We start from the raw sequence: 26,558 nt of genomic DNA on the forward strand, positions 1-26,558 counted from the left end.
AAATACTCACCCAGAAGGTTTTCCTGATCCAAGCAGTGCTTCGGGAGATATTTAGATCCAAAATCGTGCAGCGGACATCCGTATAATGGGATCCATCGGGGCATAGACAGCGCCGCTCCTAGAACTGCATTAATCATCCAAAAACGTTTTTCCACCAATATTCCGTCATGGTCCTCTCCAGGTAAGTGCTCTGCTGCAGTCTGTGTCACTCCAGACAGCGCTGTGTGGCTGTAATGACACAGAAACTGACGAAGACTTTGTTTACGCTTGCCCCTCAAAGAAAGGAGTACTGCGCATGTGCAGTACTTTCTGGAGAGCTGACTCTTCGTCAGCTCAGGGGTCATTACAGCCACACAGCGCTGTCTGGAGTGACACAGACTGCAGCAGAGGACTAACTTGGAGTGGACCATGATGGAATTTTGGTGAAAAACATGAGTTTTTGGACAATTAATGCAGTTTTAGGAGCGGCGCTGTCTATGCCCCGATGGATCCCATTATACGGACGTCCACTGCACGATTTTGGATCTAAATATCTCCCGAAGCACTGCTTGGATCAGGAAAACCTTCTGGCTGAGTATTTTGTTCTACTTCATTCTATAAACAATGTAAAAGCTGTATAAACCGAACTTATCCTTCAAGAAAAACTTTGCGAGTTGGTGGAACTTTTGCCTTTTTTTTGTCTGTCCCAAAAGAGGCCCATTAACAATACCCCCTCCACAGCTGCCATGTTTTTTTTTGAGTTTGCCGTTGTCATAAACTTTTGGCTCACGGCTGCCGCCCCTGGTGGATGTATTGGTTAACACTAATGCCAAAGTAAAGGACGCATGGAAGTATGAAAGTAGTGACAGTAACATCATTTAAAAAGGGACAGATACATTTCCATACATAAAGCCAGCAGTTCAAGAAAATATTTAAAACATGATTTTTAAAAGATATAAGGATATGACTGTAAAAAAGGTTACCAAAGGGTGATACAGTTTCTTTCGTCCCTTCTTATCGATCGAGTCTTCTCTTGATTGCCATTTTTTCATTATGCTATCAGTATTTGGTGTATTTTGCTTATGAAGTGCTTAGTTTATTAGAGATATTATTTCGAAGTATGTAAATGAAAATATTGAGTATTCATTAGGGGTGGGTAAGGAATTAGGTGCTTTTATAGGTACTGACAGCATTCTGTCAAAAGTACCGGGCACCAATTCACGTAAAATCAAATGGTACCATGTTTACGTACCTAAACCCATCCTTGTGACTGTGAGGGACTGGAAGAGTAGGTGATTTTCCATGCTTTATTTTTGAAAAAATTGATATTTATACCATATAAACACAAAAAAGTACTGAAAATTGGTACCATTGCGTACTGGTATCGATTGCCAGGTACTGGGCATCGGTGCCGTATCGTTGTAAAGGTGAAAAGTACCCATCCCTAGTATTGATGTAAGGGGTGGGACTAGATAAGTTTCCACTTAAGGCTGTGTTATGCTTTCTGCGCGACATTGTGAAATCAGACGCACCAGATTCGCCCGAGAGAACGCACAAGGCTTTTATGCTTTTTAACACCCCGTGCGGCATCCGTTGGTGTCTATTCCCAAACTGCAGGGGGCGGTGTACTATACGAAAGCCGAAGAAGTTTGCCTTTTGTTTACAACATAGCATATCTGTCCCTGAGATTTTTTCCAGGTTATTCCTGGTTAATTCTCCGTCGAGAGTGGCTGCAATTTCATGCCATGAATTATTTCTCACTCATTTATCACAGTGACCTCTGTGTGAAGAGTCATACAGATGCCTGTATGTCTGCACTTTGACCACTAGGAGATCCCGTCCTTCTGCCATCTCGGCCGGGCGTCTCCGTCCGGCAGGTTAGAAATTTTGGAGTGTGTGCAATGCGAAAATTTTCCTTCTAAAAGAGACTGCATTAGGGGCCGTAGGTGCAAAAATGACATCATTCGTGTAAAGCCCCACGGACCATGCAGACCCCACGCAGACCACACGGAAGCATCAAGCATGAATCAGCTTTTCCTCTCACTCCTTTTTTGAACATGCAAATGACAATTTTATTTGGCTCCTTGGATGTTATTGGAATTTTTTTTGTCTGATACTTTTTTTATGTGTTGATTTTGTTCTATTGAAATATTTGTTCATTTTCAAAATACAAAGAAAAAAAATAAAAGAAAAAAATAAAGGGAGGATAAATGGGCCTTTAGACAAAAAAACAAAAAACAAAAAACTTGATGATTCAAAAAGATCACTTTCATACTATAACCAAAAAAAGAAAAAATTTAAGCGACAAAAACTGTGATTTTTTTACCTGGCTTTTGAACTCTTTAAAAAAAAAAGAAAAAACGACAAAATTTTTTTTTTAATTTGGCTTTAATAAGTTTCCCTGTGTTTTTGCAGCCGGCCTCGAGTGGACACTTGATAAACTGCAGTTTTTTCATTTCTAATTTCTTCATTATTTCTAAATGTATCTGTCCTTGTGGCGTGTTTGTGCCAGCTTCTTGGGGACAAGTTGTTTATTTGGCCTGGAAGAGCAATCACACGTAATCCACTCTACTTACTCTTAAATAATAGCTATTGAGATTTTTTTTTATTAACCTCTAAGAGCAGTGATTTGTATTTGAGTGCATCAGGCTGTCAATAATAAGTGTAATCTTTCCTCAATTCTCACCTCTAAAGTTGTCTGTCAGAGTAAACATCCTCCACAGAGAAGAAGTCTGGGGAGAGAAACACTTTGTCACTTTCCTGAATAACTGCCAGCTTCAGAGGAAGCCCCTGGAAACACCTCGTTCCTCTCAGAAGCCATTGTACTGGTTTTGAGATTGAATATCTTCAGACTTTGACGTCTGAGGTTTCACAAATCATACGTGCAGTATTCTGAACTCACAGCTCAGGAGAGGATGCAGACAATCTTTGAGGAGTTTTGTGGCACAATGCAAATGACAGGCTAAATTACAATGCCAAGCACACCTTCCCTCACTGTGACAATGAATGAAAAGGCCATTTTCCTCAGATGTGGATGATCGGCCACCCCAGCCAGGGTTTGTGTCTCTACATGTCAAGGAGGAGAGGAGCAGACAAGCATGGCAGAAATGACAGATGGTTAAAAGCCTCGTCTCTCTTCTGCCCTTTCATCCTCTCATTTTCCCCCCACTCTGTCTTCCTCCGTACCCTCTTTTCTCCTGCACTCTGTTCTCTGTGTCTCTTTGGCTTTCTCTCACTCTGGATCCACTTACCGCACACGCGCTCACTCCCTCTGTTTCTGCTTTATAGTACATGTACGAGGGTGTGAGGATCAGCGACCTGGCGGTGGACCTCTCCATCGTATGGAACGGCAATTTCATCATCGACAATCCCGAGAAGATTAAAGGTACCTCTGCCATCCATCACTGCCAGACCAGAGAACTGTAAAGCACTCAATCCCCGAGGGATAGATGGGTCATACAGATCACTTCAAGGCTTCAAAGGAGCCTTGGGAGAAAGTTCACAATAGCAGGAGTGTTATCAAAAAGCAGCCAATCACTTGTGTGCCCCCGGGGGCGATAAAGGGTGAATCTTCATATTTGCTCAGTATGGTTTCCTCTCCATCATCATGCTTTGAAAGGTGTTTGTCAGTTGTCATTGTGGGGTGAACATTAAATACACCCTCACAGTCAAGGATATACAAAGTGACGGCCATGAATTTTAACAGGCTGTGTCATTACCGCGCTGAGTGACTTTATACGAGCAGGAAGACGGGCTGCTTTCAGGAGGGGGATGTGAGAGGCAGACTTCAAAGAAAGGTTTATTGGATTACTTTGGCATCATATTTCTTAATTCTTCCAGGCGGGAATTTACACAAACATGCGGTTTATGAATTTCACTGGATGGATGTTCCTGGTTGTACCCAGTTACTACAGGAAGGAAACAGATCAGTGCCTTGTTAAACTATTCAGACATTCTGACTTTTTAAAAAAATTGTTATAATGTGTTGGTGTAAAAAAGCTCCTAGTGTAAGGGTCTGTGTTCACGAACAGTGTTTTCTCCCTAATTTGCTTTTATTGGTCATATATGTATATAAAGATATGTATATAACAGCACAGCATGTATATTAACACAGGCCCTTACACTAGGAGCTTTTCATAATAATAATAATAATAATAATAATGATAATGATAATAATAATAATAATAATAATAATAATAATAATGATAATAGTAATAAAAATAATATTATTATAAGAGTATATATATATATATATATATATATATATATATATATATATATAAACACATATATATAAACCATTTAACTACAGTTAAATAAAATATTGAAATTTATCTAAAGTCTTATATTAAAAAAAAAAATCCATTTTCATGATACAGTCATAAAGGCTTATGTCACCAGGCTCATACTGTATGTCCATCTGTCTTTTTACTGATAGCTTCTAAGGCTACGTTCTCACTGCAGACCTTGATGCTTAATTCCATTTTTTTGCTTCTTTTGCTCCCATTTCATTTTAAATTTGGCCTGTTTGTGGACTGCTTTGAGAACAGCTAGTGCTCCCAAAGTGACCCGCATGCTCAGTTGAACACTGATGATGTCATGCACAGAATGGTGTTTATGCAAATGAACATGTCCTTTGGATTTTGGGGCTTGTTCTGTAAGTGTAAAAGCTTATTTGGGCTTGCTTTGTGGCCTGTATGATCCCCTCCTGTTTCTCCCCCAGTTTTCCACAACAATAAACACAAACACATACTTAAGTTTCACTTTCGTTGTTCTACATGTGCTCCTCACTCTGTCCCTCCCATTGTCATCTCCGCTTTCTTCCATGTTTGTGTTCCTGAGTACGACTTCTACTCCAGAATGACGTCAAAGTCGCGTTTAATGCGACCTGGCTGTTCAGACTGGGTTAAATTAAAAAAAAAAATTAGACAAGGATTTGAAAGTGGCCTGAATGTAATTCAAAAATGTCAGATTCCATGTGACTTGTGCTGTCAGACTGTCAGGAACAAAGCAGATATGTGTCACATCCGAGCAAAAGAATCAGATTCAGGTCACCTAGAATTGCAGTGTGAACATAGCCCAAATGAAAAGTATTAAAATACAAAATGATGAATCTCCTGACCAGATATTTTCTCTGTTTTCCCATAGTGCACCTCTACAAGTGCTCCGCCCAGCGGGACAGCTGTGGCATGTGTCTGCGGGCGGAGAGGAAGTTCCAGTGCGGTTGGTGCAGCGGCGAGGGCCGATGCACCATGAAGCAGCACTGTCCTCCCATCTCCCCCTACGCCAGCCGCTGGCTCAACCTCTCTGCCAGGAATGTCAAGTGTACCAACCCACGCATCACCGAGGTGAGCTGTTTGCTTGGCCTGAAGCCCAGTCTGCCGGTCCATTAGTCAGTCTGAGTGTCAGTCGGCGTTACCGTCAAGATTTAACATATACGGTGATCAAATACTGCAACACAAGACACAAGTCTGTAAATATGAACATGATGCTACTGGGAATCAGATTTTGCTCTTTAAAGGAGATTTACTGATTATTGTAAGAATAGAATCGTCACATAAATTCTAAATTGTGGGTTCTCTCAAAAACATGACATCAAATTAGTTTTATAATAGCGAAAAAAATCTGCTCCAGGAGCTGTTTTCATTTGATAAACAGTGTTAGCGATGGTCACACTGCAAAAACTGGAATCTTATCAAGTGTTTTTGACTTATTTTGAGTAAATATTGTCTTTTTATACTTCATATGAGCCACATCCAGCTTGTCAATACAGAAAAAAAAGTTATTTTAAGACAAAAACGGGGGTCTGAATTGCTTGTAACAAGTAAAAACAATCTGCCAATGGAACAAGAAAAATTTGCTTAAATTAAGTAACTTTCTCTTTTTCCATTGGCAGATTTTTTTTCTTGTTACAAGAAATTCAGACCTCATTTTTGTCTTTGAATAACTTGAAATAAGACATTTTTCTGGACCGTTCAAGTGAATGTGGCTCATATTAAGTCTAAAAAGACATTTTCTACTGAAAACAAGACAAAAACACTTGATAAGATTTCAGTTGTTTTCCAAAGCAACCTTAAAGCTCCTTTGAGAAGTTTTTCACCTGGACCTTAAAAGAGATAAATAATTAAATAAATAAAAGAAGCGCTCTGAAATTAACACTTTTGTTGTCACTATACAGTATATCACCCTCAAAACAGATGAAATCATTGGTTGATTATTCATATATGGTCATTTTCAATTCCTGTAACATCTGCCACAGGGTAGGTGTCATGGAAGGAGATGGCGAAAATAGCCTTCATTTATATTTGACGTAGAAAACAGCGTTATTTTTTTCCCCCTTTTTTAAAAGAGCAAAATGAGGCTGCAGAGGCTCAGGGACCGTTCACACGACAACAAAATAACTTTGTTGTGTTTTGGCCTCATGATTGCACAGAAACAGTGACCTAAAACGCAAACTTCCGAAACGGCCTCCAGAGTGGACTTTCCCTGAAACGATGCTGCCACCGTTGCTGTGTAAACAGGAAGTCAGGGTTTTCAGTGGAAAGGCTGACACCACGCTTAGCTTCGAGCGGGCGCACACAACAGTCCAACAGTATCGTTGTTACGATTGTCATGGCCTACCGGGTTGTCCTTGTGCTGCTGAATCTGCTGACTGTCTTTCAACAAAATAAGCATCTGTTGCTCCACTTCTGCTCTTAGTATTCACCAATACACTTGATGATCGGCCTAGCTCTACTTCAGTGGAGATCTACCAAAAGCCGCTTCTGGACAAGACAGTTACAGCGCCAACTACAGGCCTGGCATACTTACTACTTTCCGTGTAAACCCAGATGGTTTCACTGCGTTTTCGGATGAAACCCTGTTGTGTAAATGGGGCCTCAGTCCATAGGGACTTGGTGTTTGCAGAATGTCCCGAGCACTGTCAAGGCGCCATTGAGCAAGATACCAAACCCCCCAACTAAATACAGTTGTACGTCGCTTTGTACAAAAGCTTCTGCTAAGAGAAACTGTAAATCATGAAATTGTAAATTGAGAAATATCACCAGGAAATGCGACTCCAAGACAAGATCAGTTAAGACATGGAATGTAAACCACTTTGACTGCAGGGGGCGCCAACCTAAAACAAAAGAAAAGTTTCCCATTGTAGCTTTAGTTCTCAGAAGCTGGTATATGTATTAATTGGTATCAATATCGACTCGACCATTATAGATTGGCACATCTTCAAGCATGCCCCTGTACATTTTTCTCTATAAGTGACTATAATGTACAAAATAACATCATTATGGGGCAAAGAATACTTGAAATGAGGGATAATATAAACATACAAAGTGCAAAGTTGGGGAAATGTTCATAAAAATCTTAGATACCTGAACTACCTAGCAGACCTGAATGCTGAGTTTTAGGACTGTTAGATTGTATGAGTGTCCTCCAAAAGCGAAAGTAAACCCTGTGAATAACTCAAACATACGGCGTCTCAGCAGCACAGTCTAGTTTTTGTCCCGTTCCTTTATGTTGTTTTACTGCTGGAGCTTTACGATTAAAAGCTTTGAGCAGCAGCCCAAAGCCCATAAATGTCCAGTTACAAGCCTGTTCCTACTTTATTTTTCAGCGCCAACAAATCTTACACTCACACATGAATAACAACCTCCCACTTTCCCCAGTGACTGTTTACCTGAGACCATCTCACACTCTCTGCCTCGGCGGCTGGATACTTAAACTGCTCGACAGCTAAACGAATTCAGTTTGTTTGGAGAGTGGTGATGGATCTTTTATGTCACAAACTCCTGTTCATCCTCCTGAATGAGGCACAGTGGGTCAGGCACAGAGATGCAAGGCTCTCGCACTTCAAAGAGCCGTGAGCCTTTGATGTTGCTGTCACATTATTAGTGTTTCTGAAGAAGCTGCCGCAGAATGAATCGAGCGCCGAGTCCTGCTCGCGAGTGGAGGGGAGCGCTGCTCAGACATCGCTCCTGTTCTGCTCTGCAGGTCGGAAATGTTTCCTGCTGTGATGGTTAACTTAAGGCTGGGTGTTTTTTTTCTCAAAGCTCCCCTGTTCAGTGAATTATTCATGAAGTTTGTTTAGAATTAAAGTAAGGCTTTTTAACCCTAACCCTGTCTGTGTGAAAGTTATTGAATTTACACAGGTTTAAGATAAATTTACCTTAAGTTGTAGAGATAACTGAAGTAAAACGAAAGTTAAAAAAAAAAATCTTATCAAGTGTTTTTGTCTTATTCTAAGTAAAAAGTGTCTTATGATACTTGATATGAGCCACATTCACCTGATCAGTCCAGAAAAATGTCTTGTTTCCATTTATTTTAAGACAAAAATGCTAGCAATTCAGACCTCTTTTTTGGTGAATGTGGCTCATATTAAGTCTAAAAAGACAGTTTCTTTTAAAAAAAAGACAAACACTTGATAAGGTTTCACTTTTCTCATGTGTTTCATGTTTCCACCCCGGACTTAAAAGCATTAATATGTCACCTTTAAACTGCATGAAATATGGATGTAGTGATAAAAACATTTCTAATAAGTGGCATGAACACCAAAGATGGCAGCCCCCATGTTAGAAATCCTGACTCTTTAGATTCCTGCAGCTTGTCCAAGTTCCTTTCCAGAAGCCTATCTACACTCAGCTCAGATCTCCACTTAGACTATTTTTCCTGCATTCAGCATGCGTCAAGCTGAACAAAGAAATTTGACCTGAGCAGAAGGTCGGACACGGGTTCAGGACCCAGTCAGCTTCAAACTAAAACAGCATGTACAGACTCCTGAACGGCTCATACTTAGTGCTGTAATCATAACAGTTATGAAAAGTGTATCTCTGAAATGTAACCATGAGAAATGGAGACTAATGGTAAAAATAAGCGTGTTGAAATGGGCTGTAACCCATGGTTTTTACCCTCGTGATTGTGTTCATATGTTCTTCTTTGTGTTGCTGCTGTGACTGTATTGCATGGGTCCTTTGGTAGCTTCAGCTGCTCACTTACGTCAGGCTTCTTTTTTTTGCTCCTGTCTCTGTCTTTTTTTTTTAGCAAGCATTAGCTTGGATGATTTTCACCTGATATTTGTGTTTGAAGGCTGAAATATTTTCTTCATTATCTTTAATAGAAAAGAATACAATCTTACTTATAACGATTACCAGACATGGCTCTCTGGTCTACCTAAGTCCAAGAAATGAGTAGACCAAAGGTTTTTTTTAGGAATTTTATTATAGTTGTCTCCCTTATTTTTCACAGTCTAAGTGCCTAACTGTTAGGTCTGCTTTTGGTACTTTTTTTGTATTTTATGCATAGACTGTATAAAACATGGACGTAGTCTCGGCGACGTCACCTGTCTGTTTCTGACACGGAAAATGAAGCACATCAGCTATAGCGGCCATATTGGTAGTCCTGTACAGCCATAGGGCGCCTGTCGGTCACATGAGCCTCAGCTGTGCCTTGTATTTGGGGAGCTCGCGATCTTTTTATCCTCTGAAGGGCGAGTTAGAAAAAAAATTCACCCCCTGTACAGTGAGTGCCGGTAGTAACATTAGCGACTCAGACAGGAGGCGTTTTTTGAACCAGGCTGTAAATAGGTTAGTTTCTGCTTTGACAAAATGGCTTTCTTTGGCTTGGTGTGTATCTGACTTCCTATACTTCCGGAGCCAGCCTCAAGCGAACTCTAAAGTAACAGCAGATTTTAGCACTTCTGCATTGTCTCATATTCCCAGACCGGAGGCTGCCGCTTGATTTTATGACACTTTTTATACGGAAAAGTAAAAGAAGATTAATGTAGGAGCCAAAACAAAGTTTTTATGTTAGTTAATATTTTGCAGGAATACATGTTTATGTTTTCACAGTAAAAAGTAGTTTGAAACAGTTTTTATTTCTACATCCAATTTTGTGGTTTTATTTTGAAATACAACAGGAAGCGTGTGTGTTGTAGACAAGATGATCAGAGAGGGGCAACACAATTTTTGACCTCTTAGTTATTATAGTATTTTTTGTATCTTTTACAACTTTAAGTGAGACTATTCGTGGAATCTGCCTTTAATAATGTTTGCATTCAGTAAGTAAACAGTCAAAACTGATGAGATCTGCTGTGGATTTATATTTTTGTTGGATGTGTGAACTGGGGGACCTGAGCATCAAGCTGGTAGCTTCAACACAAGGAATCTACAAGTATTGTTGTACTTTATCATATTTGATGAGGAGTATTTCTTGTTGGGTATTTAACATTGAGTCAAGTTTGTTAGTGTGACATTAGTGATGGTGTCACTTAGGGATGTTTGATACCACTTTTGTCAGACTGACACCAGAGTGAGTACTCTCTCTTGAGTACTGATACCTCTGGCACATAAAATTTCATTAAACAGTGACAGATCATTTTGATCAAAGACAGTACAGTCACTCTGCCAAGTCCAAAAAAAAACAAAAAACAGACAACTCCCTCTGAGCTTACGATCTGTTTTTAATAAATCAACGAAAGTGAAAAAAAAAAAACTGAAAACAGTTTAACTGTTGACCCTCCTTGGTTCATTCATGTCGTCTGACTCACATTTGCCGAGGTGTCAAACTGCAGCACTGTAGCCCCAACTACTGGTGAGGAGGACTTACTCAACATAAGATTTTTTTTGCTAAAACTAGTCAATCCCAATAGTGTTACTGTTAAATGTGATAGTGTTCTAGACCTCATGGGGTTTTCATGACTTTCGGAGCAGCCTCAAGTGGACGTTTGTGGAACTGCAGTTTTTTACCACTTTTTTTTTTAACTATTGCAGGCTGCTGTCTTTTTTTTTGAGGTTATTTTATTTCTTTTTCAACCTTTCTAACAACATTATTCTCGAAGGAAAGTATTGTTAAGGTCGTTGTTTTTTACATTAAATTGCCTTTGTGGCTTGTTTGTGTTCACCTTTAATAAAATAGATCATTTAAAGGCGTGGGCATTTTATTCTCTGCTCTCTGCGGCCGTGAATGGATCATTTTATCTTTTTTAAGAGAGAACTGAGCCTTTTGGTTTCAAACAGGAACCCCAGCTGGTAGGGCCTTAATCATGCATTCTCTCTAATGGCCCACAGGGGGCGAATCAAATGGCTGCAAAATGAAGTCTGATTGTGTGAAACCAGAAGGGAAATTACTTCACAGATTTATTACCTCAGTAAACACGGCTCTAATGAGTTTCAAGTCTTCTCCCCAGCATGAATTTCTACATTATGGTGCTAATTAAGAGTTTTAAAAGATGACAAATAAGAGGACAGTTTGAGGCGGGGCTATGTGTGAAAGAGAAAAATGAAAGTGACCCTTTGTTTGGACAAATGTAGCTTCAAAAAAGAACACAAAGCTTCACAAACTAAGGCAATATCTGAGGATCTTTCTGGATTGTTGTGTCACTATCTCCCTCTTTATCTGCAGGTGAGCCCCGTGGCAGGACCTCTGGAGGGGGGCACACTGGTCACCATCCAAGGCTTGAACCTGGGTCTGTCATTCTCAGAGCTGCAGGGCAACGTGGAGGTGGCAGGTGTGCAGTGCACCCCACAGGAGGAGGGTTACATCACTGCAGAACAGTAAGAAAGACTCCTCCCTCCTCTTCTCCTGCACAGGCACACATTGATTCACAATGCACTACACACACTGTACAGATGCACAAGACGAAAAACAAGCCTCTTCCTTTGCCTCGCACTCATTTCCTCACAGGCCTGGTGAATAAGCTCCCCGTCCCTGAGAAGCCTCATCAGGTTGTAAGATTGTGCGTGGAGGCTTTGCATTGCTCTGCTGCAGTCGGAGCCAAAGGAAGAGACAGTCTTCTTTGTGCCGTTGTCGTTACGAGGCTGTCGGCGCAGCTGTAATTGAAATGCGCTGCATGTCGCTGACTGGAGGGACAATCTGTTAGCCATGTGTTTCTCTCACAGCCATGTAATGCGATTGGGCTCAGGCTGCAGGGACTTTATTTATATCCTTGTAAAAAAGAGAGAAAAAAGAAAAAGAAGAACATGCCAGCAGAAAATTGGAAAACTCTGGTGATGTATGAATAGAGGGGCTGGGCAGGAAGGATTCATTGGGTGCTTTTATTGTATTGGAGGGACGCAGAGTTTCTGTGCGTTCAGCGGGGCCATTCATTTGGCGCACAGAGTGCTTTAAAACATGGCATTACAGCTGTTACAACCATTAATTTCCACATGGGGTCAGTTGCTATAATGACTTATTCATGGTGCACTTTATCTTATTGACCCGACAGGCAATACTGATTTATTGAAGAAACCTCTGCATTGTCATGGCAACTGGAGGTAATGGTGGGTGGCAATCGTGCCGGAGATGAGGAGAGGGGGGGCACTTTATCATTTGAGTTATATTGCTGTTATAGGTTTCCCATTAGGAAGAAAGATGGGCCGCTGTATTGACCCACAACTTCTATGAAAGTCTGCTTCAATCACAGCAGCCAGCCGAGGCCATCTCCTCCTGCTGAGCGTTTCATAACGAATGTGATTCAGTCCAACGACTCTGCTCCCCCTGCTCGTCCAGCTTCTGTTACCACTTTTCTGCATGATGTTTTTTTTTTTTTTTTTCTCATGCATCTGTGTCTTTTGTGTCACCAGGATTGTTTGTGAGATGGCAGCGGCTCCCAGAGGAGGTGCACCGGGCCCGGTGAAACTGTGCGTCGGGGAATGCAGACCAGAACTACGCGCCCAGTCCTCCCAGCTCTACTCCTTTGTGGTAACTCTGAACAACATGAAGTTGAAACACTTTTACAATAATGCTCCCTGAATTAACTTAAGCTATCTTGTGAATAGATATCTGTATTTTGTTATAACAGCCCAATATGTAATAACGTAGTAAATTTTCACTTCATTTTGTGATAACGTCACACTTCGTAATAATCTGCCTCATTTTGTAATAAAATTCTTGAACACAATATGTGATAAACTTTGCAGCAGTATGTAACAAGTTCTTATTACATGTAGGAACAAGCATTTTTTAATAAGTGATGCAATATGTAAGAACTTAATGTAAGAACTTAATACCTATATATTGCGTTCAAGAATTTTATTACAGAATTCAGCAGATTATTACAAAATGCAGTGTTATAACATAATGAAGTGAACATTTATGACATCATTACATATTGGGTCGTTATTACATAATATGGCATTACAAGGTGCTGCTGGTCTTAAATCTCATAATAAATGCTTTTGTAACGAATGCTTTATAGATGATGACTAAAGCACTAACTAATGCTTAACTAATGCTTAATAGCATGTAGTTAATTAAAGTGTTACCAGCAAGGGAGACTTATGTTACACTTTACATTAAGGGCCCAAAAAGCGTTCAGTAACGGCTAACCATGGTTAAATGATGCTTATTGGGCACTCTTCTACAAGTATTGAGGTTTATGTTTGCTAACTAATGTTAGGGGAAAACTAAATACATGTGATTGATAATATATTAGTTAATCAGATATTAATTAACTGATTATTTATGCTTAACTAATATGTTAATTAGTGTTAAGTAACACATTTTAATGCTCATTAAACTGAGAATTTATGCTTCATAATACAATAAAAAATGTTAACTTGGGGACTCTTGTTGTAAAGTGTTACCTGTCAAGTTAATGAATGCATGATAATATTGATACGCCGATACTGGCTTAACCCCTTACTGCCTGAATTAATTAACAATTACAAAAATAGATCGTTTTTATGTGTTTTTCCACTCTTACAGATGTTAAGTGGAGATTGTAAATTTGAGTATAGAACACACAATAGTTATACCTGAGTTATATTACATTTATATAGACACAAGAAGTTCATCCCCTGACCGATATATTGTGACATAGTGGATCTGATACAATCTTTGGTTTGTGTAGAATATGAATCAATAAGTAATAATGAGATACAAAGGTCATTTCAGCTGCATCAAGACCTGACAGGGTATGTCCCAAATTTGGGACAACAGGCATTAAGTGGTTAAAAATAAAATATCAGATATAAATAAATAATGCGCTATGGCACACTTGATTAAATGCCCGACCTTTGCACCATGATCTGAAACTTCCGCTAATTATGAGTGTAGAAAGAGCCCACCTTCAGATAAGGGACTGAAGCTGTAAATAGTTTTTGCACTTTTAGTGATTTTGTCCGCACAGTGCAGATTGTGTCATCACATATTTGGCTCCAGCAGGCACATGTAGCTGATTCATTTAGGTACATTTACCTTCAAAAAGCAAACCATTTTATTTAGCTGAGGTTAAATTGCTGAACAGTTGCACTTCTCACAAGTTCCTGTGAACAAAGGTTATTTAGGAACTCTATCAATTGGTAAATTGGTCAAATTTGCTCTGGTTGTGGGTATTGTTATGATTGTCTCAGGGGGAGCATCATCCACGTTAAAGCAGGATAAACCTTTTTTTTATTCCTTTTTGTATTATTTTTGTTTGTTTGAAAGTAAGTGTCATAAACAATTACGCAGTATTAAGTATTTTTATAATTTTCACAAGAAATGATAATTACTTAGAATGTACACTGCAAAAAATGAAATTCTATCAAGTTTTTTTGTCTTATTTTCGGTAAAAATTGTCCTTTTATGCTTGATATGAGCCACATTCATCTTTTCAGTCCTGAAAAAAAGTCTTGTTTTAAGTTATTTAAAGACAAAAATAAGGTCTGAATTGTTTGTAACCAGTAGAAATTTTTGCCTTTAAACAACTTGAAGTACATCATTTTTCTGGACTGGTCTGGTAAATGTGGCTCATTTTAGTCTAAAAAAGCATTTTTTTAATTGAAAATAAGACAAAAAAAAACTTGATAAGGTTTTAGCTACTTCCAATACAGGAGAAAGTTGACGATCTCTGCAATTAGGCATGTGAAAAACATATTGGTACCAGTAATCGGCTGATGAGTCGTAAAATATCGTCATATCAGAAATCTGCAAAAAAAAAGAGTATCGTGCCTCCCTATTTAAGTTCCCTGGGCTATTTTGAAATGAGGCTAAACATGTTTTTTGAAGTGGAAGTGAGTATAAACATGACGCTGTAGCACAAACCAAACAGGCACAGAGAAGAGAGCTGCTGAAATTGAGCTACAAAACAGAGTTTGCATCATTTATCATCTTAATGAAGGTCATTTAAATAGCTTGCCCACTTTGAATGGCTAATAAACTGGTGTTCTTTCTTTGCTTTAATGATACAAATAATTTGCAGTAATCGTCAACCTTTTGGATGGAGGTGATATTTTATTCGACCCTGTTTTTCCTCTCAGTGAGCTCTTTGTCTTCTTCCTATCCTCACTCTTTTATAACTTTCAACAATTAGATTCATCCAAGGCTGTTAAGAAAATATCTTTCTGAGTCAGATGCATTCTTAGTTTAAGTTGTGTTGAATAAAAAATTGATGAGTTTTGGTCTTCCACAGACGCCCTCGATGCTGGCTCTGACCCCAGGCAGAGGACCTGAATCTGGGGGAACAAAGGTCACCATCGTAGGGGAGAACCTGGGCGCTGGAAGCACAGTCACCGTGTACTTTGGAAATCAGACGTGTGAGCTATACAGGTGAGTCTGCTTATAACACAATCACCTGATGTTATACTAATGACAGAGTGGACGTGGGAGGCACCGTGATCTGGCAGACTCATCTTAAGGTTTTTGGAGCTAGACGGAGTCATATTTCATCCGCATGTTTATAAAATTGTACTTTTGTCACATTAGACATTGGAGCAAAGATCTCAGACACTCTGGCACTCAGACATTTATCTCAATAAAGCTTCACCCGAGAGCCGGTAATGCCTCATTTCCTCCAACATATGTGACGGGTGTCTGCAGGTCCATAAATAAATGGAGGAAGCTAAGAGGAGCATTTATTTCCAGACGGTAAGACGCAGGGAGAGGCTGCATTTGTCTAATGACTGAGTATTCCAACCAATGATGAGGTTGTTTTGACTGAATATGATCTGCCACCATATTCTAGCAGAATAAAATCACTTAATTTCAGGAGATGTTTAAAGTAGAGTTTGTTTTAACCCAAGTCAAAGAAAATTATTGTTTTATTTTATTTTTTTGTTATTATTTTAAGGGGCTGTGAGGAGTTTTTAAGTGATCTGGAAAAAGTCTCCCTTCTGGATATGTGCCTGATCGTAACCCACACTTTAAAATGAGATTATCAGTACCAATGTAGGTTATTTCAAAATGCTACTTCATTGCCACTTCTTGGCTTCCCAATCAGGTTGAGCAAGACTGGATTGATTTACGGCATGTCCAAGTCTCTATGACAACACCACATCAGCTGACAAAGTTTAGTAGTGAGAAAAGAGATCTGTGTTTTTCTCTGCTGAAAACGATTTCTGTGAGTAATTTTGTAGTGATGGTGGACGCTGGAGCCTAACTGTCAGACAGAAAAAGGACAGAAGAGCACGAGCTAAAGGCTAAACTGTTTGTGCTAATGTTCATTCCAATACGATATTTTATATTTTGGTTTGCTTTTTTAACACTAGACCAAGTGAAAAAGTTGAACGATGATGGAACTACAGACTATATCAAGGGGCATATTTTCCCCGTTAAATTAGCACCACATCTGAGTCAGTTTTTAAGATATATTCAGGGGATCTGACAACTCAACTTTTTTTTCAACCCAGCTTGTAAACAAAGATAAAAAATGAAGGAAATTAATTTTTGAACAAAAAAAATCACAATTTGAAATAGTTAAACAAAAAACCCCAATACTACAATACATGGATCTTTTCTCCCCTTTTCACCCCTAATCGTGAGAGTGATAGAGCACGAGCTAAAGGCTTAGGCACAAGCTAAAGGCTAACACAGGGGCTTAACTGTTTGTGCTAATGTTCATTCCAACCCACAGTCAGCAGTTATTCTGCAGTTGTCTGTTCAAACTTGAGAGTCTATCAATAAAATGAAGAGTGAGGTTATGTTAGCTCTGATTGGTAGATGACTGGCAGGACATAACCAGGATTTACTGACGTTACACATTACAGACATGTCTTAGAGCACTGGACTGCCAGCTGTTCTAAATATAGACAGTGTTTTCTTGTTGTCACGTCAGCCTACAGATACGTCAGAGCACTGGGCTGCCGATAGCACTACATATAGCTGTACTTATAAATAACTTAACTCAGAGGGTTGCATCCAGTGGAGACAATTTGTTCCAATCCAATCTCCATTTAATTCCAAAACAAACACACACCTTGCTAAAAGTAATTTAGGACGGTGTGCGTGAGACTTCAGGCCAGAAGGTGGCGCCACTTGAAACAGATCCTCCTCATGGCATCTTGAACGATATTGTGCTAACAGAAGCTAACAGTTTTACCTCACGTTACAGCCTGTGGTGTCAACAAGCAGACGCTAACATGACATAACGTGTTCAGTCTGTTTCAGGTTGTTGCTCCTGTTAGCGAAAGTAATTAAAAGTCATTAAGGGGGTGCGACAAATCAGAATCTGGCATTTTATACTCTGGGAAGATCAGCAAGAAAGCTAAGTTATAACTGATAAAGTCACATATAAAGTCATTGGTTTTCAGAGAGTAGTCTGTTTTGGTTTTGCATTAATTACACTGATGCAGTCCCATTATTTTGGTCTCTACATTTCAGCCTGCACAGAAACACTTTGAGGATACAACTCTAACGAGAAAAGCAACAGAATGCTTCTGACGTGAAAACTCCAATCCTCTGCCAAAAGATTTTGTGCATAGAAAGAAAATGTACTTTAGAGGAAGTCTTTATGAAAATAAATGACTATGAGTTATTGAAGTAAACTTTTTAATTGGTGTGTTTACTCATGCATTGAATCGACCATCAAAATAAAGCTCGTTTTTAGTTTTCTGACTTGTTTGTGCAACATTTAAGTCGCCCTCCTCTGGTCATTTGATGCACGTCTGAATTCGGCTTCACTTTTGAAAAACCACTTATATCACACAGTTTCTGTCTTGACCTCATATTCCCTTGGACTCCAGAATCACAGACACTTCACTGAGACTGCCTCCAACAATATTAAAGACTTCTCTAATCTTCATAAAACACAGAGAGAGATCGCTCTATTTAAAGAAGAGCACTTTAGATACAATTAAGAGAAGCTTCATTAAGTGAGAAGTCTTAGTAATGATTGTAGAGGAGGTGATGTAACCCACAGCGGTAGGTATTGTTCTCCGTGTATTTATAGAAGTCTATTTTAAGTTCAAAAAGCCTCACATGTTGGGAGTCAGGAGGGTGAGGAGAGGAAGCCATTAGCTGGAGCACTCTCTAATTACACTGTTCCATCCCTAATGTGTCTGTAACGAGGAGGGGATGGGACAGCCTCTAATGAATCCTCTCATCGTGAGGAGCACGGCTCATGACACGGTGAAGTTAGGGATACGTCTGCAGCAGCAGTACCTGGTCACCCACATTTAAAGGCTCAAAAATCACCATTTTATGTTTCTTTCCCCTCCAGAAGGAGCATGTCAGAGATTGTGTGCTTCTCGGCTCCGTCTGTGACCAGAGCCGGGCCGGTGCAGGTCAGTCTGAGCGTGGACAGAGCCAGAGTTCCTGGAAGTCTGGCCTTTGAGTACATCGAGGACCCCACTGTCCAACGCATTGAGCCTCTGTGGAGCATTACCAGGTACTACTTCAGGATTCAGAGCTGTTTGTTCACAGACTAGAGATGCTTTGTTGAAATGAGGCCTCTGGAGATGGCAGGGGGTCTTTCTTTGTGAAATCTGTAGTGTCCTCAATACATTATTATTGCAATTTAACAGCTGCAGAAGTAGAGCAAACTCATTCAGAAACCAGTTGTTCAAATTGTTTATTTAAAGGGGCTGTGAGGAGTTTCTAAGAGATCTTGAAAAAGTCTCCCTTCTAGATATATACCTGATCCTAATCCACACTTTAAACTGAGATTATCAGCGCAAATATTACAGGTTTCTTTTAAAATGCTACTTCTCAGCCTCCCTACGGATTTAAGTCTCTATGACAAAACCACGCCAGCAGATGAAGTTCAGTAGAGAGAAGAGAGATCCGTGTTTTTCTCCGCTGAAAATGATTTCTTCCTGATTTCTGTGATTAATTTTGTAGTGATGGTGGACACAGGAGCGTAACTGTTAGACAGAAAAAGGACAGAAGAACAGACTACATCAAGAGACATATTTTCCCCCAAAAAATAGCATCACATCTGAGTCAGTTTTTAAGATTTATTCAGGGGATCTGACATCTCAACTTTTTTTTCAACCCAGCTTATAAACAAAGATGACATGAAGGACTTCAATTCAATTTTTGAACAAAAAAATCACAATTTGAAATTGTTAAAAAAAAAAAAAATACTACTATACATGTTTGTATTTTTTCCCACCCCTAATTGAGATTGTTCAAGCACAAGCCAAAGGCTAAAACACGAGCTATAGGCCAAAACACAAGCTTAAGACTAAAACACAAGCTTAAGGTCAAAACATGAGCTCAAGGCCAAACACAAGCTAGAAGCTAAAATATGAGCATAGAGATAAAACACAAGCTAAAGGCCAAATGATAAGCTTCAAGTCAAAAGTTTAGATAAGGCTAAAATACGAGCTAAAGACTAAAAGACAAGCTTAAGGCCAAAACATGAGCTCAAGGCCAAAGTACGTGCTAAAGACCAAACCACAGCCTAAAGGCTAAAACATGAGCTTAGGAAAAAAAAACAAGAGCTATAAGCCAAAAAAATTAGCGAAAAGCTAGAAAACGAGCCAAAGGACAAAACATGAGCTATAGGCCAAAAACACAAACTTAAGGCCAATACACAAGTTAGAGACTTCAACTTGAGCATAGGGCAAAAACACATCTAAAGACCAAAATGTTAGCTTAAGGCTGTAATAGAGCTAAAGGCTAACACAGGGGCTAAACTGTTTGTGCTAATGTTCATTCCAACCCACAGTCAGCAGTTATTCTGCAGTGGTCTGTTCAAACTTGAGAGTCTATCAATAAAATGAAGAGTGAGGTTACGTTAGCTCTGATTGGTAGATGACTGGCAGGACATGACCAGGATTTACTAACGTTACACGTTACAGACACGTCTTAGAGCACTGGACTGTCAGCTGCGCTAAATATAAACAGCTACTTAACTACTTACAGGTTACTTGTAGTCATGCTAGCCTACAGATATTTCAGAGCAATGGGCTGCCGATAGCACTACATATAGCTGGCTACTACAACGGTTGCTTGTGGTCGTGTTTTGGCACTATGTAAGTACTGGTAAATACCTTACCTCAGTGCGCTGTATCGAGTAAAATGTTGTCTTGAACAAAGAAAATTTGTTTCCATCCGATCTCCTTTTAATTCCAAAACAAACACACGCCTCACTAAAAGGAATTTATGACAGTGTGTGTGAGACTCCAGGCTAGAAGACGCAAAGCAGTCCAATTAGAGCATCCTCTTCATAGCATCTTGAAGCAGAAATGTCACATTTGCTTCTCGTGATGCTTGCTGAACAAATCACAGACACTGACACTTTTTCTTGTTATCTCTAACATTAAATGTATTAAATACTTTTCAAAAAATGTATATAAAATCGATAGAGTAAAGCACTGAGGAGTAATCTTTTGGAAGATGCAAGGTTATTAAAATATATCTAATGAATTATCCACTCCAGGTGACCTTTAAAGAAAAAAAAAAAACCTAAGTTTGTGTTTTAGTGTTTTAGTGAAAGACTTTCTTAAAACTCTCAGAGGAGTGTGTGAAACTCTGCTGATATTTCGCTGATAGTCTGCTGCATAAACAGAGCTTGAATTACCTGTGCTCTGCTGAATAAAAGATGGGACTTTATGTGGTTTTTGGTGGGATTACCCAGCTCTGGGTCCCTGCAGGTTAGACTTCAGAGAGACACCTTGGCCCTGAGCCCGGTGACAGGAGGAGCTTTGTGGAGCTGCAATCAAGAGCCCTCATCATGAATGTGCAGCCCCACTATGTGGCCCTACAAGCTTAGGTAGCCTTTGAAGTGTGAGAAGAGAAGGATCGGCACTCTGTCAGCCTCACTATCCCGGCCAGTCTCTTTCTTTAAGCCATATTTCCTCACTCTCCTCTTTTTATTTTTTCTCCTTTTCTACTCTTTAACTCTTAACTGTAAGCTTTACACTGCAGCATGCACGATGCAGAAATTAGAGCGTCTTGTTTGTTTTAATCACATCTAGCAGGGAGATGTAAACAAGCAGCACCTGTATTCATGCTATGCCAGCCTCACAGTCATGGATGAATATAAAATAGCAGCCAGCTGGTTCAGCGTTTGATCTGACTCTCCTGGCCAATAACAATGAGCGAGCCCCTGTGCCAGCTATACCTCCTCGAACCTGCATTAATGCAGCTTCTCTCCAAAGTGTAGGGCTGCAAGTTGAAGAGACTGATCTCTGCAGCCTGATAAAATTATGTTCACTGACAGGCTACCTAACTGTGTGCAAATAATTCATGCTTTGCTTTCAAACATTCTTTGTTACAGTGGACACACCACTCTGACGGTGACGGGGACCAACCTGGATGTTGTTCAGGAGCCTCGAGTCAGAGTCAAATACGCCGGTCATGAATCCGTCAATGTAAGTGGGACAACTGCCAAAACACAAACTAAAGGCCAAAACACAAACTAAAGGCTTAAACACACATTAAAGGCTGATTACGAGTTAAAAGCCAAAACATAAGCTAAAAACTTCAGACATTTTTTTATGAGCTAAAGGCTAAAAGATTAAGCCTTTTGACTTAGACTGTATTTAAACATAAGCTAAAGGCTTGAATACAAGCGAATGGCTTGACCAAAAACTAAAAGCTTGAAAAAAAAAACTGAAGGCAAACATGAGTCAAAGGCCAAAAAAAAGGCTAAGGCCAAAAGATAAGCTAAAGGCTAAAACACGAGCCAATGGCTAAAACACGAGATATAGGCCAAAAAAGGCCAAAAACATCAGCTCAAGCTAAATACTAAAACACAAGCTTAAAGCCAAAACACAAGTTAGAGGCTAAAACATAGACTTAGGGGAAAAAACATGAGCTAGAGGCTAAAATATGACCCTAAAGCCCAACTACAAGCCAAAGGCCTAAAAAGTCTAAAGGCCAAAAGATTAGTTAAAGACTGAAATGAAGTCTAAAGGCTAAAACAGAAGCTAAAAGTAAAAAATGAGCTCAAGGCCAAAACACAAGCTTGAGGCTTAAATATGAGCATGAGGCTTAAACACAAGCTAAAGGCAAAAAGGTAAGCTTAAAGCCAAAAGATTAGCCAAAGGCTAAAACATAAGCCAATAGCTAAAACACGACGTATAGGACAGAACACAAGCTAAAGGCTAAAACATGAGCATAAGGCTAAAACATAAGCTAGAGGCTGAAATATGAGCATAAGACTAAAACACAAGCTTAAGGCCTAAACATGAGCTCAAAGCCAAAAAATTAGGCTGAAGGCTAAAATATTAGCTTAAGGCTAAAATATTAGCTTAAGGCCAAAACACAAGCTATGAGCCAAAACGTTAGCTAAAGGCTAAAACACGAGCCAAAGACCAAGACACAAGCTTAAGGCCAAGACATGAGCTCAAGGCCAAAACACATGCTAAAGGCCAAAACACAGGCTAAAGGCTCAAGCATGAACCTAATATAAAAACACTAGTTATAAGTCAAAAAATTAGCCAAAGGCCAAAACACGAGCTAAAGGCTACAACACAAGCTTAGGGCCAAAAACACGAGTTGGGGGCTAAAACTTGAGGCAAAAACATAAGCTAAGAGAGTGCCAGGCTGCCAGCTGAGCGAAATATCAACAGCTACTAAACTGAAGTACAAACTGACTAAGTTTGCTTATATCATGTTTCAAACAACAGTGCTTTGTAACTGTTGATTAATACCCTACCTTGTCCAGTTGTAAAAGTTATCTTGAACTAAGAAAAGATACAACACTCTCATATCCATTAATTTCTTCAACAAACACACTTTTTTAAAGTCAAGTCTTTATGACAGTGTGCGTGAGACTTCAGGACAGAAGGTGGCGCTGCAGTCCAAGTAAATTAGATCCTCCTCACAGCACGTTTAAATTGATATAGCTGACAGAAAATGATTGAACATCGCTTATTCCACCTGAGTTTTAACTTATAACAGAAGCTAAACGGCAGGAAGTGACCAATCATAGTTAAGTATTTCACAAACTGATATATGGGGGTGAGTTAAGTGCTGCTGGGACTTGTTTTCAAACTGCAGGGAGACATTTTTCATATGCAGCCTATAGCGGTCGAGCAGTTTAACTCCCAAGCCTTTATTTATGAGGGTCTTTGACAGGTTGGTTAGGGATGACTTCTTTTTGAGTATGAAATATGGTGCAAGTACCAAAGTGTGAACAAAGTTGGGAAAATAACCTGTCCCTGCACCAAACAGCCTTCAGCAGGGAGAGGAAATTAACCAACAAGAGCTTGAAATATTGTGGCACAATATAATAGGCTGTTTCTGAAATGTCAGAGTTGCTGTGAGTGTAGAAAGAGAGCCATAAATAAACAAAAGGTGCTGGAAATAGGCCGCATAAAGAGAGATTTATTCTGAAATGAGATTTTACAAACTGACATGAGAGTATAACTCAGTTTTTGGGGGTGATTTATGACGCTGATTCTGCTCGCCTGAGCTCCTCGGGCTGCCCGCTCAGGAGTGATTGATTGTTCCAAAGTGTTGCAGCCCCGGTGGCAGAAGTCTGGTCACCTTTAGCCTTTTAGTTTTCCACTTTGGACCTGTCAAGGGATCGCCTGAGGATCCCAGACTGCACAAAGGTTTGAAACTTTAGGAGGTAACTTTTGGCTTGACCTTGAAAGAGATCAATATAATCCTGAAAAAATCGATACCAAAGTGTCAACGAGGGAAAAGCTGCCAGGAATAGAAGGGTACAACAAAACAGCTTCTTTCCCTCAGCGATACAGTCTCTGAGCTCACTCAGGCCCTCTCTCCTCATCCTGGTGACATGTCCATCCATCCATTTATCCATTTGGAAATAAGAGTCTGCTTTAAAGTGATGCAACACAGATATGTCAAAGAGCTGCTGCATGAATGTCAAACATGACTCGGCAAATATGGTGCAAAATTATTGTTGTAGAACTAAATGTCAAACTAATGCAGAAGCAATGTATATTTTATTTCTGGTTGCCAAAAAATGAAGAAGCAGGAGAAGAAGACTCAGCAACCATTTAGCTAACCACCCTAATCTGCAATGTGTGACTACAGCGCTTGCACAAAACATGTCGGAGGAAATGACAGATTCAAGCAGGATCTTCTACCAGCTCCAGTAAATCTGATTTTGTTGGACTATTGTTGGCAGATGTTGCACCTTGTGGATGTCATTAAGTCAGTCATTAAACAAACGGGACCATTGGGCCTAACGTACTGTTATGGAAAAGCCTGTTTGCAGATAATCAGCTGGTTAAATGACACCATGAAAGCGATACAGGTGCATTATGTCATAATTAAAGGGGAACCTCCAGGAAAACCCCATCCAACAAATTTGAACTGTGCATGCTGACTACTCGTAAACAAGAATGCACAATACTGGATTTTTGTGCCAATATTAGATACCAATATTTTTTTCTGTGCACATAATTGCAGAGATCATCAACTCTCTTCTGTATTGGAAGTAGCATAATGTATTATGGTGCATACTCTTGTTACATTTGTTATGCAATATTCATTTCTTGCACATGAGAAAATATATACTTGAAACTGCATATTTATTCATGACAATTGCTTTCAAACCAAAAACAATCCAAAAGAGAAATCCCACTTGAAAGCTGGATGATGCTCTTCCTGAGAAAATCACAACATTACCCACAACCAGGGAAAATTTGGCAAATTTCACATTTAAACCCAAATTGAATAAACTGGTTTACTTTGGTAAATGTGCCCAAGGGGCCGTTTGCACAACAATGTTTTTAGCGTGAAATGCAAAAGTTTTGTTGTGTTTTGGCCTTGCGTTTACACTGAAACTGCGTTTTAGCTGACATATAATGCAAACTCTTGAAAACCGCCTAAAGAGTATGATTTTTCTGAAACGCTGCCGACACCGTTGCTGTGTAAACAGTAAGGCGGTGTTTTCAGTGGAAATGAAAACCCCGCTCCAGTCCAACAGTACCGTTGTTACAATCGCCGCTGACTATCATGTTGTGCTTGTGCTGCTCAATCTGCTGGGTCTGCTGACTGTCTTTATACAAAATGAGCATCTGTTGCTCCACTTCTGCTCTTAGCATTCACCAAAACACCAGATGATCGGCTCAACTCTACTTCGGTGGAGATCCCAAAAGTGGCGTCTGGACAAGACAGTTATAGCACCACCTACAGGCCTGGCATGCTTACTATAGCGTTTTCAGTCCCCTCTGTTTCCGTGTAAATGCAGATTTTTTTCACTGCGTTTAAGCATTTTCAGATCAAACATTGACGTGTAAATGGGGCCTAAATGAGTTAGCTACATGTACCTTACAGACTGCTGCTTAAACTCAAGTTTAACTTAAAACAGGAAAAACATGAGACTGCTCAATCTGAACTGCGCAAACAAAATCACATCAAAGTAACAAGAATATCTGCAGCTTCAGCTTATTTTATCAGTTTAAAATATCGGTGGAATTTGGTGTGTGAGCCGCTACCTAATATTTTATTCTTGGGCTAATATCGGCTGATACCGATAACATACTGATAATATTGTGCATTCCTACTAATAAACAGCAAAAAAAACATGGGGTGCCATTCTGGTGTGGCAAAGAAAATCAAGAAAAAACAATTTTCAAACTCAGGTGGAAGTCTGACATCAGGAGAGCCCCTTTTTAGGAGTAATTTCATGGAGACAGTCATGAATATAACAGAATCTGTTTAAGGATACTGAAATTTCACCCTTAAAAGAGTGAACCTGTGTTTCAGTTGATGTTTCTGTACGGCGGCATTATACTGCCAAAACTCAAGAGCATTTATGAGATTCAAATATGACATTCAAGAGTGAATATAAGATTTGCGCGAGCATATATGAACTCTAAAAATATAAAAGAAACAACAATTTTTTGCAAAATATAACAGTAGGTTTGCATGCAGAAACTAGTAAAATCAAAAAACTTGCGTGAGGCGTTTCAACAATCATTGCCATTCTTCTTGAATCTTCAAGGAAAATTTAACGTTTTACTGCCCTTTCTTGTTTACCGTCTCTGGCCACAAGACCATAGCCAATCATATGAGACAAGGATCGTAACCAATCACATTGGGGGATACGATGACGACGGCTAGGCCCACCTACTGACAGCCAAGAAGAAAATCAGAGCAAAAATCAGAGCAAAAATAATCAGGCATGTGCAAGGATGTCATACATGCTCTTGAATTTTGGCAGTGTAATGCCGCCATCGTTTCTGTGTCATTGGCACAACAATGTGAAGGCACTTTAAGCGTAAATATGTTAAACCTCAGGGAGAAGCTGAGAGAGAGGAGAAAGAAAGAAAGAAAGAAAACCCACCAAGGCCACAGAAAACGACAAACTTCAAATGTGTTTTGTTTGAAGAACACAGGATTGTTTTTGTCGGCAGACGCCGATGTGAGAGATAGAAACGCCCCGAGCTAATTAAACATCAGGGTAATGATGCTGGCCCTGCTGAATTTGAACCAGTCATTAAAACTGCATGTTTTACAGA

General features: G+C 39.6%; 1 protein-coding gene across 1 annotated transcript in view; it reads left to right on the forward strand.

The window, feature by feature from the left end:
- The window catches only part of LOC141790193 (plexin-A2-like), a 178,137-nt gene that overhangs the window by 101,257 nt on the left and 50,322 nt on the right, over positions 1 to 26,558 (forward strand). Inside the window, exons 11-17 of the mRNA XM_074669894.1 lie at positions 3,268 to 3,364; positions 5,128 to 5,327; positions 11,371 to 11,522; positions 12,552 to 12,669; positions 15,362 to 15,498; positions 18,386 to 18,553; positions 21,392 to 21,485. Of these exons, the coding sequence (XP_074525995.1) occupies positions 3,268 to 3,364; positions 5,128 to 5,327; positions 11,371 to 11,522; positions 12,552 to 12,669; positions 15,362 to 15,498; positions 18,386 to 18,553; positions 21,392 to 21,485 (966 nt within the window). The remainder of the gene's footprint in view (positions 1 to 3,267; positions 3,365 to 5,127; positions 5,328 to 11,370; positions 11,523 to 12,551; positions 12,670 to 15,361; positions 15,499 to 18,385; positions 18,554 to 21,391; positions 21,486 to 26,558) is intronic.

The sequence above is a fragment of the Halichoeres trimaculatus genome, unplaced genomic scaffold (genome assembly GCF_033239565.1).
Source record: "Halichoeres trimaculatus isolate MK-OKI-2021-1 unplaced genomic scaffold, fHalTri1.1 fHalTri1_scaffold_1, whole genome shotgun sequence".
Classification (NCBI taxonomy): Eukaryota; Metazoa; Chordata; class Actinopteri; order Labriformes; family Labridae; genus Halichoeres; species Halichoeres trimaculatus.